Source organism: Ictalurus punctatus, chromosome 18 (assembly GCF_001660625.3).
Source record: "Ictalurus punctatus breed USDA103 chromosome 18, Coco_2.0, whole genome shotgun sequence".
NCBI classification, from domain to species: Eukaryota; Metazoa; Chordata; class Actinopteri; order Siluriformes; family Ictaluridae; genus Ictalurus; species Ictalurus punctatus.
The window spans coordinates 10,847,886-10,863,068 of NC_030433.2; the positions used below are offsets into that span (position 1 = coordinate 10,847,886).

General features: G+C 36.5%; 1 protein-coding gene, 2 long non-coding RNA genes and 2 other non-coding genes across 5 annotated transcripts; 4 read left to right on the plus strand and 1 right to left on the minus strand.

The window, feature by feature from the left end:
* Positions 1-2,535: 2,535 nt before the first annotated feature.
* On the plus strand, positions 2,536-3,263 carry LOC108278832 (uncharacterized). The gene is made up of 3 exons (XR_001815409.3): positions 2,536-2,791; positions 2,909-3,023; positions 3,208-3,263. It is a non-coding gene; the product is annotated as an uncharacterized LOC108278832 (long non-coding RNA).
* On the plus strand, positions 3,064-3,139 carry LOC124629191 (small nucleolar RNA SNORD49). The gene has a single exon (XR_006984101.1). It is a non-coding gene; the product is annotated as a small nucleolar RNA SNORD49 (small nucleolar RNA).
* A 35-nt stretch (positions 3,264-3,298) lies between the features above and the next one.
* On the plus strand, positions 3,299-3,375 carry LOC124629195 (small nucleolar RNA SNORD65). Its single transcript, XR_006984105.1, has one exon. It is a non-coding gene; the product is annotated as a small nucleolar RNA SNORD65 (small nucleolar RNA).
* A 104-nt stretch (positions 3,376-3,479) lies between these two features.
* LOC108278833 (uncharacterized) lies at positions 3,480-3,820 on the plus strand. The gene is made up of 2 exons (XR_001815410.1): positions 3,480-3,571; positions 3,664-3,820. It is a non-coding gene; the product is annotated as an uncharacterized LOC108278833 (long non-coding RNA).
* A 1,502-nt stretch (positions 3,821-5,322) lies between these two features.
* On the minus strand, positions 5,323-14,460 carry nsrp1 (nuclear speckle splicing regulatory protein 1). Its single transcript, XM_017492454.3, has 7 exons — positions 14,330-14,460; positions 13,613-13,700; positions 13,459-13,515; positions 13,074-13,202; positions 12,662-12,869; positions 8,542-8,644; positions 5,323-8,034 (listed from the first exon to the last, which is right to left on the minus strand). Exons 1-7 carry the CDS (start codon positions 14,350-14,352, stop codon positions 7,302-7,304), a joined length of 1,341 nt encoding a protein of 446 aa, XP_017347943.1. The 5' UTR covers positions 14,353-14,460; the 3' UTR covers positions 5,323-7,301.
* Between the last annotated feature and the right edge of the window lie 723 nt (positions 14,461-15,183).

Consider the following 15,183-nt stretch of genomic DNA (forward strand, 5'->3'; position numbering starts at 1 on the left):
AAATTGGATGTCTGTCCTTTAATTGCCATCTTTGGTGTTTCATCTCAGCGTCAGCCTCTGAACCATAAACAAGCTAGTGTTGTGGCTTTTGCATCGTTACTTGCTTGGCGCAGAATATTGTTGCCTTGGACCTCTCCACAACCCCCCTCTATATCAGTCTGGCTTAAAGAATTAATGTTCTTTTTAAAACTTGAAAAAATCAAGTACAACATCAGAGGCAGGGGTGACTCATTTTTGGGAAAATGGCAACAATTTATTATCTACTTCAATGATGTACGCACCCTGGAGGTAGATTGAGGAGAGGTAGACGGTAAACACTAATCATCTTACCTTTTTTGTGTGTGTGTGTGTTTTTCTTTGAATATTTGTTTGTTATTGTCTTTTGTTTCCCCCTTTCTTTTGGTTTTGGCTGTAGTTGTTTTGTTGGGGTTCTTGGGTTTGGTGTTATAATGTGTAAAATGCAAATTTCCAATAAAAATTCTATGATCAAAAAAAAAAAAAAAAGAAGAAGAAGAATGGAGCAGCACATTCATTCACTTCTAACTTTTTATAGCCGAAATCACAGTGCACCCATTGTCTTTAACTTATGTGTATGGTAATTTTGTCAGAGGACATTATGGTTATAAAATCAGGATTTTAGCAGTGCAGAGCAGGAGCTTGAAAATGGCTGGGAAGTGACTGCCAGGTTTCAGTCACTATTTCATACTCATCCCATTGTCTGACAACAGAAACAGAAAAATATGTAAATGAGAACAGCTGGAATTCAGCTGTATTAAAATACAGTATGTGAGCACAGACAGCAGGAGAGAAGCAAACAAATGTAAAGGGCTGACACAAGGCAGAACGCAAATATGATACAATGCGACCTAATGATTTGACATGGTATGGAAAGAAGCACTCTTAATTAAACTAGATTCTATGGGAATTGGTGGGAAAATACACCAAACCAGTTCCAGCAAGACAATGCCTCTGTACACAAAGCGAACTCCATGAAGACATAGTTTGTCAAGGTTGGAGTGGAAGAACTTGAATGGGTTGGACAGAGCCCTGACCTCAACCCCACTGAACACCTTTTGGATGAACTGGAACGCCGACTGCACCCCATCTCAGTAATGCTCTTGTGGCTGAATGAACACAAATCCCCACAGCCACACTCCAAAATCTAGTGGAAAGCCTTCCCATAAGAGTAGAACTTATTACAACAGCAAAGGAGTTAATGCCTGTAGTTTTGGAATGGTCACATATGGGTGTGATGGTCAAGTGTCCAGATACTTTTGACTATATAGTGTATTTCTAGAACTTTTCATTTTAAATGACTATTTCCAGAAGGAAACAAAACTATTGTTTTTATTATTATGCAAAAATAGTGCTGCTATACTTATTGCTGCTACACTACAAAAGAATTTACAGCCATGTTCTTTGTATGTATTGCCCTGTGTTTTTATTGTCCTGTTCTGTGTATGTATTGTTTTGTTCTGTGTATTAATTGTTCTGCACTCGTCTCACACTGTTATGTCTTGCACTTTATGTAGTCTTGCGTACTGTTCTGTCTTGCACCATGGTCCTGGAGCAACAACATTTCATTCTAATGTATACAAGCTATATAGAGGAACAACAATAAAAACCTAGGTATTTGACCTGACATGAAAATGATCTGCCTATAGAATAAGAAAATCTAATAGAATCTAAAAACAGGAGGAATAATCTTATGTTTGATTTATAATTATCTAAGAAATATTAAATGCATATGCCCTTATTCAAGATATTTTCCTTTGTATTTGTTATACTGTTTATTAGCGTTATGCATTTTTATTTTTTGTGGGAGGAATGTGTATTTAAAAAGTGTGTGTGTGTGTGTGTGTGTGTGTGTGTGTGTGTGTGTGTGTGTGTGAGTGTGTGTGTGTGTGTGTGAGTGTGTGGTATGCAAACTACTTTGACTTATCCGGTTCCAGGGTTTTGTTTTATTTTATTTTAATGAATCTCATCAAGTACAAACAAGCTGATGTATCTTCATGCAGAGGTAACCAATTTCATACAAAAATGTCAAATAAATTACAGATATTTAAAGTAGTATTTTTATGAGGGTTGAATTGAACAAATATCTAATTTCACTTTTAAAGTATTAGAACAATTAGAATTTATCTTATATTACTATTAGATTTATTCTGGATGCATGTGTGTACATGAAAAATAAGTTTCAGCAGTTTCTGGGTATTTAGTACAAAAGGGAGAATTAATGTTGACACCTTTTTAAAATATATATATATATATATATGTATATATATATATATGTATATATATATATATATATATATATATATATATATATATATATATATATATATATATATAGTTGTTGGGTAGATTTGATAAAAAAAAGTTTGAATGTTGCTTCCTTAGTGATTTCCTTAGCTTTACGCTAGTTGGTGAGTAGCGTTGCAAGGACGTGGACAGCAGGAGTGTGTATGACGTAACCGAAAAAATGAGTAAAACGTCATCACTCAACCTCTAATATATGTCAGCGCGCGGCATAACTTCGGTCTTTCTGTTGCTGCGTAGGGGTTGGTAGCTGTACTTGAACATGTTTCGAATTTTTAACGGTTCTAATGGTTGGTTGCTTTATTGCTATATATATATATATATATATATATATATATAGCAATAAATAAATCTTAATTAACACTTTATTATACGTCTTTGGGCTTTTACACGGGAAGTCCAAGCTGGATTAGTTTGTCTTTTATGGATGATTGTGGATCCACCACGTGGTTCCAGACGCTGCAAAGCTACGGTCAGTTGATAACATTTTCTTTACACATGTGATAAACAAAATGGCGACGATTGAATTATCATAGCTGAGGTGTATTGCTGTTTTTTGTGTTAACTTGGTTCTGTTTATTTTTGTTAGGAATGAACATGATCTAGTGCTAATGGCGCTAGCCATCCTACGCCGCCATGATGGCTAGCTAATAAGAAGTCCTTTATGACCACGGCTCTTCACTCTAAACATCACGGAGCGCAATGTGGGTTTTAGTGATTTAATCTCTTCAGCAACTTGAGTGTCTCTGTGATGAAAACCTTGAGTAGGAAGTGCCGTCTTATGCGATAACTGACGATTTTATTCGCTATTAATCCGAGAGACATGAAAGAATAATTTATCACTTGTATCCGTACAGTGTTTGTTCTTACTAGCTTTGTGTCCTGTAGGTCAAACATCCTGGTGCTTCAATCCATCGCAGAACCCCTGGTATCAGCAAGGCAAGTGATCTTGCTATGTGTTGGAATCATATAGTTGGTGTCATGATGAAAACCTAAACTGACAATGAGCTGGAATTACCGTCAGAATGTTCAGTGGTGATCATCGGTTTTCTGAACACCAACATCCTGCTGAATTATTATAAAATGCCCTAAATTGACTCTTTGGGATGTGAAATCTAACTTTTTTTTTTTTTTTTTTTTTTTTTTTTTTTTTTTTGTAGGATTAAAATGACCACCTGAGCACCATATCAAAGTATTTACAGATCTGATTTGATGTTGGACTGGGGTGTCATGATTCTCAAACTGTCTACTGGTGAGCCTTAACATATTAATAATAAATTTCTCGAACTTTCATTAAAATATGACCATTTGAGTATTTTACTTATTCCACCCTTCTATCCACAGCAGATAATGGATCTGGGGTGGCAGAGATGATGTCAAGTTTTGAAACCAATGCAGAATTAAAGATTGTCCAGTGATTCTATTTGAATGTCTATGTAGTGATCAAAACCTGTGGGGTTTTTTTTTTTGTTTTTTTGCTGAAATAAAACTTTGAAGTGGATGCATTGTTTGTTCCTTGTCTTTGCATTAAGTGGAGTTTGAGTACAAAATTATTAAATGAGTTACATTGTGGGGAATATGGAGTTTTATAAATGTACTTTAAATTTTGTGGTAAAATTAAGGGTCCTTGATCCTGACCAGGGCTTTGTACAAGTTGCTTGAATTTGGCCTTTAGAAGTTTATGTATTGGAAAACTTCTTATATGTAAATTAAGCCATATTAAAAGTGCTTGACAAATCAAATATGAAATCATTTTTGTTTATACAGTTTGTATTAGTGTTCTATCAGATCTTTCCACTCAATACGACGACCTGCTGCATTAACAGCTCATTGTTCAGTGAGTGGCTGAGAGGAGCAGCACATTCAGTTGCTTCTAGCTTTCTGTGATAATTTTGATTGTAAATATAGCTGGAAATTGGCACATCTTTAGCTTGTGAGTTAGACGCAGTTATAAATCAGGATGTTAGCAGAGCAGCAGCTTGGGAGTGACTCCTGGTTAGATGTACCTTGTTATGTTCATATGCGTTCTATTTTCTGACAAAAATGACTTGGGGATTTAAAATGCAGTATGCAAGCACAGAATAGGAGAGAAGGTAAAGGGCTGACTCTAGGCAGCAAATGAAAATACGAGGGATGATGTAATATGCTAATTAGTGCATGAAATAATTTAGTGAGTTTCCACTGAAAGTTATTGGCAACAATGCTCCTGTCACTCATGTGGTGTATACTGACAAAATGCAAATTTAGTCCAGCATGGCTGGAAAAGGCAACATATAAAAATTGTTTGTGTTGTATTATTTCTTTTGGAATTTAAAAAGAAGAATAAAAGACTGTTTAAATGCCATCTCTTGTGGGGGATGCAGTGGCTTAATAGTTATGTTTGCCTCAAACCTTCAGGGTCGGGGGGCTCAATGCCTGCTGCCACCCTGTGTGTATGGACCTTGCCCTTTCTCCATGTGCTTTGGGGGTTTCCTCCCCCAGTCCAAAGACATGCATTGTAAACTGATTGGTATCTCTAAATTGTCCATAGTGTGTGTGTGTGATTGTGCCCAGTGATGGGTTGGGTCCCTGTGCAGGGTGTCCCTGGCCTCATGCCCTGTGAGTCCACTGTGATAGGCTCCAGGCTCCCCCTGACCCTGTGTAGGATAAGTGGTACAGAAAATGGATGGACACCTCTTGTATAGTCCTCGAAAACAAAGAAAAATAGTGCTTTACGAAGTCCTGGAATTTCATTATGAAGAATCTGTACAAACCCTGCTGATAGTACTCCTCTCAGACATTTTCGACACTATGTAATTGGTACATTCTCCATGCCAAAATACAGTTTATTGTAACTGACATACACCCAGATAATTATTGTACAACTTAAGAAGGGACACTCAAATCAATTTGACATATTTTCCACTTGGACCAAATATTTTCTGTAAACGTTGACCCCATACTGTCCTTCTCAGCTGCCAATGATTTAGATATGCTTTCTTGCTCCAGAGTCAAAAGCAATGATTTAGGGATATCAGAAGTATTTATTTTAACTTATAAAAGTGTACATGTCAATGGGTAAATTAACAATACATAAATCTAGATTCAGTTCCTTCTAATTTGGATAAAAATCTGCCATGACAAGAGGTGAGCTCAGAAATCGCACAAGAACTAACTGCTCATATAATGTAATTTCACTTCAAACTAAAATTTGTAATTAGGCTTTGTCTGCTATTTTACAAAAACAAACAGTACCCTCTGAAAGAACTGGAACAGCAAGGCAGATTCTATTGTTTTCGCTATACATTGAAGACATTCAGGTTTGAGATCAAAAGATGAGTACGAGACAACAGATCAGAATTTCAGCATTCATTACCTCATATTTAAACCTACATGTGTTAAACAACTTAGAACATGGCAGCTTTAGTTTCAGCCCACCAAATTCTTCAAGTAATCAAATTTGTAAAAGAAAAAAAAAAATATATAGGTGTTTCGTACTGCCCAGGTTTGTCCTGTTAAATTGGTTGTTTAAAGAATTAATAGCTCTGAATATCTACATGGTTTGAGCCCTGGGTTTCACCTGTGAAGACTGCATATGTTGTTAAAAAGGATAACCCAACATGAAGACAAGGGAGCTGTCTATGCAAGCAAGCCATTTCGATGCTGAAAAAGAGTGAGAATCTATCAGGGCCTTTGCACAGTATTGGGAATAACCAGTACAATAATTTGGAATGTCCTGAAAAATAAAAAGAAATCACTGATGTATTAACAACTAGACATAGAACAGGTCAGCCATGGAAAACGACAGCAGTTGATGACAAACATTGAGAGCTGTGAAGAAAAACCCAAAAATAACAGTTAATGACATCACTGACAACCTTCACAGAGCAGGGGTAAAGGCATCAAAATCCACCGTTCAAAGACTTTAAGAGCAAAAATATAGAGGCCATACCAAAAGAGGCAAACCACTCATCAGCAGTAAGAATCAGAAGGTCAGATTGGAATTTGCAAAGAAACACATAGAGGAAACACAGAAGTTCTGGAACCAAGATTAACCTCTACCAAAGTGATGGAAAGGCCAAAGTGTGTAGAAAGAAAGGATCTGCTCATGATCCAAAACATACAAGTTCATCAGTCAGGCATGGTGGAGGTAGTGTCATGGCTTGTCTGGAACAGGCTGACTAATCTTTATTGATGATGTAACTCATGATGGTAGCAGCAGAATAAATTTAGAAGTTTAGAGAGAAATTTAGAGAGAAATCCATCCAAATTAATCAGGAGGAACTTTAGCAGGTAGTAAGACTATGATCCAAAACACACTGCCAACTCAACAAAGGACTTTATCAGGGGTTAAAAGTGGAAGGTTTTAGACTGGCCAATCACCAGACCCTAACCCAGTTGTGCAGCATTTCACCTCCTGAAGATGAGACTGAAGAGAGAAACTGCCCCGAAGCATACAATAATTGAAAGAGGCTGCGGTAAAAACCTGGAAAAGCATCACAAAAGAAACCAACAATTTCGTGATGTCAGTGAGTCATAGGCTTGACGCAGTTATTGCAAGCGAGGGATATGCAACCAAATATTAAGTGTTATTTACTTTAATTTACTTCAACACTTATCTGTTCCTATACTTTGCTTGCCTAAAAATTGAGTGATCTGATTCAAAAGGTTCTATGTTTCATGTTGTTTAACACATCTAGATGTAAATGCCAGGAGATAAAATCTGAAATCATAAATGCTCGTCTCATATCCATCTTTTGATCTCAATCCCAAATGTCTTCAGTGTATGGCATAAATAAACGAACTGGCCTTGCCGTTCCAATAGTTTCGGAGGGGACTGTATATTAGCCCTAAACAAAACAAAAGTGAAGACACATGTCTTGGCTGATTTACTATAATTGGAACGTCAAGAATGTTTTCTTAGTAATTGTTTTTTGACATGTTCATGCCTTCTACTAACTTCCAAATATCTCTACAGTGAAGTCTCTGCTTAGAGCACACCATTATTCATCTTCTTTTTCGACGTAGCTCTTCGCAGCCGAGCGAGCCAGCTGTCGGGCCAGATATCTCTCTCTGGCCGAGCTCACAGTCTGTTCACAGCTGCGTTTCGCAAATTTGCTGGGGTCTTGAGCTGCTTTGGCTTGAGCACCATTTTTAGCCTGTGTGTCTTTGTCCTGCTGAACCGGTAAAGCCTGTGTGTCCTTCTCTTTCTCTTTCCTGTCTTCTTGCACCTTCTTCTCTCGTTCCTTTTTGACATCGGTTTTGTTGTATTCTCTATCTCTCTGTCTGTCCTGCACGCCGCCTGCTCTGTTCCTCCTGCCATGTCTGTCTTCCGTTTCTCTGTCTTTGTCTCCATCCCTTCTTTCTCGCCCTCTGTCTCCATCCCTCTCCCGTTGTCGATCCTTCTCCCTGGCTTGGTCGCGGTTTTCTTTCCGGTGGCCATCCCATTCCTCTTTCTTGTGGCTGTACTGGTCTTCTCTTTCTCTATCCCTCGAACGGGCTCTTTCTCTCTCTCGGTGACTGCGCTTCTCTTTCTCTCGTTTCTTCTCCTTCTTTCTTTCGTCTTCGCTGCCGGATGAAGGAGACCGCTGGCGGTATTGCCGTTTGGAGTGGCTGCTGTTCGTGCTGGTTTTGCTGAACTCTGCTTTAGAAGAGCTCTGTTCCTCATTAGATTCTGCCTCACTGTCGTTTGCTCGGGGTGGCAAGATTTTAACAGGAGACTTTGATTTCTCTTGCCTGTAACAAGTTTCAGAAGTTTGTTAGATGAATGACTGGCAAGAAATACATCCACAATATGGGAATCATCACATACAGCACGTCATAAAGTGTAAAACCGTGCAATACTCAGTGGTGATTAATAATGAATCATCAGTCAATAAATGAGCTATGCAGGTTGTGTAGTTCTGTAGTCTGTAAGTGCATAATTCCATGCATTGTAGTAGTACTACTATATGATTAGCTGACTGGATATATCAGCAAGTGTTCCTATTAAAGTGCCTGCATCAATGCAAATTTGGTGCAAATCAGTTGAAGCGAGCACCAACCAGTGTTATCAGGGTAGACCTGACTCTCTCCATCAGACCTGCACAGACTTATAAAGGAATCTTACATCTCCTAATGTGGTAAGGGCATAGACGTGTCAAAGTATTAGCGACAGCAGCTAATGCAGCATCTATGTTTCCTGTATCTACAATTAAAACAGCCAAGACGGTGGTGCTTAAAGACTCTTATCTACATTCTTACCTGTCAGCGCTACGATCAGGAAGAGGCTCTTCTCCAACTGTTTGATTCAGAAGGTGTCTGTAAAATCCACTCAGGTCCTTCTGCTTCTTCACATCCAAGACAGCTGGGGATTTAAATAAAACAACAAAAAAAGTCCACCGAGTCAGTCCTTCTTTCGTGCATTGTTCATCAAAAATTTACTGCATAGCGTTGCCATATGTCAAGAATAAAAAAAAAATTGACAGGCGATAATACAAACCAACTATTTTCCTATGTAAGTGGAAAAAGGGGGCTTTAACTTTGACATTGCAAAAAGATGCCTGTCACATGACCTTTTCTGCAATCACATGGCATGGTGAAAGTCATCAGAGGGCTTTCAAAACTTTAACTTTTTCCAATATTTAGGCAAAACTACTTAAAGGAAAACATTTAAACACTATCTGAGATAACGTTTATTTTTTGTCATTTAAACAAGTTTATATATTTTGAGTATTCTGTTAAAAAATGTAATTGTTGTCATATGGCAACAACATGCGATAATGGAACTGTGGTATGTGCATTTATGAATGATACAGGCCTACATTACAGAAGCCTAAGCCCATACCCTAATACCCATACCCATAGCCCACACCCTAAGCGGCCATGCATTATTGATTTTATTTGTGATTTTCTCATAATCACAATTTTTTCGTGATCTTGACATAACCAAAAGCTGTTCTCTCATGAAGTAATTTTATCCCAAGAAAATCTCGCACCTTCTGAATGGGATTGGTGTTACATGCACGTTGGTATCTTCGCCGTCATAAATAAAAAAATTAACTGCTGTAGAGATGGACTTTATCTCCACATTAAGAAAGAAGGGTGTCCCCTTCTTGAGTGTCAGACACCAATGTGAAAGTCATCAATCCTTGGGGATGATGTATTTTTGTAGGCCAACCCAAAAGTTAGCAGCACCCTGGTTCCCTCGACAAAAAGCTAATAGGATTTTTCCACTGGCTTTTGGATTATTGCAGAAAATAAGCTCTGTGACCAACAAAAGTTTATGATTATGATGTTTTGTTCATCAAGATAATCTTCAAAAATTAATACAACTTTTATGACTTTTGAAGCCTAAATACAATCACCAGAAGTAAAAACATAATGTTATAAATGGCTATAAACAAACTACACCACAGTGGCATGACTTCAACATCACCGCCACTACACTTCTGACAACTCTTTCAATCTTTATTTTAAAAATATTACAATTGGAAAATACTATAAACTGATAAATCTATAAGTTGGAAAGTTTGAGCTGGAATAGTTTGCAAGAGCATGAGTATAAACACAACGAGGCTGTAGTAGTTTTCCCTGACAACCTTTGTTGTCATTAAACTAATTTAATGTCCCCGACAACCTTTGTAGTCTCATTTAGCCACTTGTTAGCAACCGTCTTATTGAAGACAAGTAAAAGCCCTTTTTTTTTTTTTTTTTTTTTTTTTAAATCACGTTTGGGCTATTACTGATGTATTTTAAGTCGTAGTATAAAAATTGTGTTAACCACAGACGTTTTTTCAGGCATTTAACCAAAAACCCATTGACTTTGGGACGATGGATGTCGAGTACACAAGAAAACAACTTTTGTTATGTCTAGATTGAAAATAAAATCAAGATCACGAGAAAACAGGAAAGAAACAGAAAAATAATGCATGGCCGCTTAGGGCTTCCATATTACATAGCAAAAAGACACGGCTTCTCTAACAGTATACAGGTGCATCACAAAAAATTTGAATATCTAGGAAAAGTTATTTTTTCCCTGTAATTGAATTAAAAAAGTGGAACTTTCACATATTCTATAGTCATTACACATATTTTTAGATTCATTGAAACATTTCAAGTTTTTTTTTTTTTTTTTAAATCTTGCTGATGATTATGGCATCAAAAATCCAGTATCTCAAAATATTAGAATAAAGAATTTATAATACAGAAATGTGGACCTTCTGAAAAGAACGTTAATTTATGCACTCAATACTTGGTCGGGGCTCCTTTTGCACAAATTCCTGCATCAATGCAGCTTGGCAAGGAGGCAATCAGCCTGTGGCACTGCTGAGGTGTTCTGGAAGCCCAGGTTGCTTTGAAAGCGGCCTTCAGCTTGTCTGTATTGTTGGGTCTGGTGTCTCATTTTCCTCTTGACAAAACCGGGTTAGATGAGTTGGCTGGCCAATCAGGCACAGTAATAACGTGGTCAGCAAACCAGTTACTAGTAGTTTTGGCACTGTGGGCAGGTGCCAAGTCCTGTTGGAAAAGGAAATCAGCATCTCTATTAGGTTTGTCAGCAGATGGAATCATGAAGAGCTTTAAAATCTCCTGGTAGACGCTGCATTGACTCTCGACTTGAGAAGACACAGTGGACCAACACCAGCAGATGACATGGCACCCCAAATCATCACTGACTGTGGAAACCTCATACTGGACTTCAAACAACTTGGATTCTGTGCCTCTCCACTCTTTCTCCAGACTCTGGGACCTTGATTTCCAAATTAAATGCAAAATCTACTTTCATCTTCCCCATGATTGTGGTTGTGTGTACTGAAACAGACTGAGAGATTAAAGGCTCAGGAAACCTTTGCAGGTGTTTTGAGTAAATTAGCTGATTAGAGATCTTCTCAGGTCGACATTTCTATATTATAAATTCTTTTTTCTAATATTTTGAGATACTGGATTTATAATTTCCATGAGCCATAAGCATCAAGATTAAAACAAACAAACAAACAAACAAAAAAAGGCTTGAAATACTTCACGTTACGTGTAACAATTCTAGAGTATATGAAAGTTCCACTTTTTGAATTAAACTATGGGGAAAAAAATGTACTTTTCCATGATATTCAAATTTTTTGAGATGCACCTATATTTACATTTTTTATATTAAGAAAAACTGTTATAATTTCAGATATTTTGCAATGGCACCTTATTTTCAAAATATTATGTTTCAAGAAAAAAAAATAAACAATTCAAGAGAAAGAATTAAAAAGATACGTCACCCAAACATGTTTGGATCTAATTTTTGTATGTATTTTGAGTGAGTAATTCCATCCGCATTCACAATTGTAATTCCGTCCTAGAACATCATTTTTACATGCTTACATTAACTTAGTCTAGAAAATGCAGTAATTGGAATTGTAATCTTATACATTTTGTGTTATTTTTGACTGTGATACTTTGTTGCCATATGGCAACTATTTACCAAATACCCCCCTATATTTTTTTTTTCAAACTTTTTATATATTTTTATTACTTTTATTACTCATGTAATAAAAATCCTTCTTTTTTTTACGTAAATGTAATTATTCATGCAATAGAGGATTAAAAGTGATGTTTACAGTATGTTGTTTTCAGTTCACTCAATATTTCTTTTCGCGGTTTTATATTAAACTTTATTAAAAGCACATTGTTTAAGATTAGTCCTTTTTTTCCTCCAAGATTAGGTGGGTTCGAAATCTGAATGATTCCCACCCTCTGAGGTAGCCCATTTTCTGTCTTACAAGAGGCACATCCAAAATCAAACAAGCATAATAATAATAATAATAATAATAATAATAATAATAAACAATACATTCAGACCCAGCAAAAAATGTATAAAAACAAGGTCAGTAACTTTATTAATCCTTGCGTGTCCTTATGGACATTTTCGTCTTTTTAATTTTTTATTTTTATCATTTTGTCTGTGTTAATACAAACGACATACATTTTGCAAAAGGTGTGTATTTTTATTGGAAATTTAATATTTCACCCTCATTTGCTTTCATAAATCTATTGTAAACTAGGCACATGAACTAGTTACACCCAGGACCTTAAGGACAAAAATGTCCCCATTGAAACCCATTCACACTGTAATATTTAATCCCTGTGACGTTTAAGCATAAAATCATGCATTCTGTGTTAACAGCTTTTTATTTTGTTGACAAGGTTTCAAAACACTGAATTTTTAAAAAAATTTATTCTGAAATGTCCTCTATTCTACTATTTTACTACTATATTATTACTATGTTTAGCCTCTGGGGAAAATACACGCTTTCCCTTTTTTCTGATTCTGCTGTATTTTAGAGCACTGCAGACCAACTGAATAAATGACACAGCTATAATTGTGTGGGTGAGTTCTTACCCTCTATCTCGGCTGCTCTCTTCTCTCTCTCTAGCTCTTCCTGGCGCTCTTTGAGCTTCTGCCGGTAAGCCGAGGTTACATAAGCTTCTTTATCAGCAAACCTTTCCCCCTCAGCCTCTCTCTCCTTCTGTATCTTTTTGTCATCGCGCCGCTCTTGCTCCTTCTTCCTTTCTTCTACAGCAAGCATTAGCTGGTTTATGTATTTGGGCTAAAAGGAGAAGGTTTTGCTGTGTTTTGTTCAGAACTTACTATGATTCAATACAACAACTCACATTTAAAGCAGTAAAATCTATACTGTTTTTACCCTGAATCCGGATTAATCTGCGGAAATGGTTTAAAATTGCAAATTAAACAAATACACATCTTACTATATTAAACACTGAATACAGACTGCACTATATGAACAAAACACCTTTCTGTCAGTGCCTCCCAGCAGCTTCTTATTGCTTTCAAGTCTTTGCTTCTGGATGTCATCGTACACGTTGTCATACTCATAAACACTTTTGTCCTCTTCCAGAGCCTTCTGCATCTCGAGTCGTGTCTGACCCAGGTAAAAAGTTAATAAACAAATTAATATTGTACACAACATTCTATGACAGGATGCTTTATCTATTCAACATGTTCCCAACCCTGGTCCTGCACGTTTTATTGTTTTCCTAGTTCTGACACCCCTGATTCAACTAATCAGCTAATTAACAACCCTGCAACAGTTAATGTGGGTGTGTTAGAGCAGGAACACTCAAATCTGCAATAAAGGACCAGTGTTTGGAACCAGTGATCTACTCTAGTGTTTTTACCTGCTTCATCATCTTTTTTTTTATTGCTTCCTTTTGCAAACTCTCACCAACAGACGTCTGGGAATGAGTTAAGAATAATGTTAATGCACAGTCAGGATACTGGATCAAAACAATATATGAGGGTAGGAATGAGGAATGATGTAGGTATTATTACTTCATCATCAGATTCATCTCCAAAAATAGAAGGTCGTGAGAGGGGGGCTGATTTTACAGCACTCTTCTGGGATAAAATGAGTCCATATCTGAAATAAAATCCACCAGAAATTTAAATGTTAAACAAATCCAGTAAATTCTGCATGTTAAATTTAGACAATTAAGACTTGACTCATGGCACTCTATTCCAGTCACAATGTGGATGTCTAATGATGGTCAGGTGTCCACATACTTTTGGCCATCTAGTGTATCTATACTGAGGGGGTGTGTGGAAAATATTTCACAGTTTATGGGGTCCCTTGCTGCAAAACAACTTAAGAATTTTTCTAGACTAATGGTTGACAATAATTTGTGGATGACTAACAGGCCCTTTTTGTGTTCAACAGCCCTAAATAAAATACAGTAGGTCCTAACCAGGAAGAAGCATTACATCGTCAATTCAGTTAACCTAAACGACCTAAATAGCTACTCAGCCAGTCTTAGCACGGTTTAGATAGCTAAAGCACGCGTATCTAGCATTACGCTTGATATGCTGTTTGGTTAGGCTTTGCTAGCTAGCTAGCCATCATGGCTATCGATATATCCAGTTATTAGATAACTATTTTCTTATGGACACTAATTAGCTTAACATTATACGTATGCAACTAACATTAGACACGTGTATCAACTGCTACACTGTGAATAAAATTCTGCATTACTTTACATTTACGGTACTTACTGTTTACCACCGGAAGCCGCCATCTTTTTTTCTTCTTCTTCTTTTTTATAAGCCCAATTTGAAAAGTAAGTGCCGCAGATTCGCTGAAATAACCTCAAAATACAAAGAAATTCTTAGAAAGAATGTTTTAGGCATTTTATAATTTAAGTAGCAATAAAAAAAGCCAAGCGATAAATTTGCCAATGAATTAGAAATAGCTTTTCTATTAAGGTCCACTCTCTGAAATATAGTTGTGAAAGTGTCATGCACAATCAAAGGTTGATTTATGATTGAACTGATTTTTAGAATAGTGTATTTGTACATAAACACTTTACTCAAGCGCAATAATAATAATAATGATAATGATAATAATAATAATAATAATAATAATAATAATAATACATTTAAAATTTTTATATTTATTTTTCTACATTTGCCTGTAACATGTTAATACTATATAGTGTATAGTAGTGTTTTTAATTGGCAATAGTGCCAGCAGATGGCGATGGTTCTCTATGTTGCAAAATTAATTACGTTTTAGAAGTAATTTCATGTAAGATACAGTCTGAATTGTGGCTTCTATAGTACACAAATGTGTATAGAATAATTAAAAGGAGGGTGTAGTAGAGCTTTTTACATTTGTGGGAAAAGTTTTCCAAATTCTTTATGTAGCTAAATCACCTAAAACATGGCAACTTGATCTACATTGATCTACAAGGGTATCCACATTCTAAAGACAATCTTAACACAATCTGCAATCTCTTCAAAAAGCAACCATTTCATTGGTCTATTTATTTATCTAAATCTGTAAGACTCTCACAGTGTAAACTTGATTCACAGTGAACACTTGATTCTTTTAAGGAGGACATTGTCCA

Coding starts and splice junctions, on each gene's coding strand:
- nsrp1 (XM_017492454.3), bottom strand. CDS start 14,352: ATGGCGGCTTCCGGTGGTAAACA. Junction 13,203..13,458: donor AAAAAAAGATGATGAAGCAG/GTAAAAACACTA, acceptor TACCTGGGTCAG/ACACGACTCGAGATGCAGAA. Junction 12,870..13,073: donor TGGGAGGCACTGACAGAAAG/GTGTTTTGTTCA, acceptor TTCTCCTTTTAG/CCCAAATACATAAACCAGCT.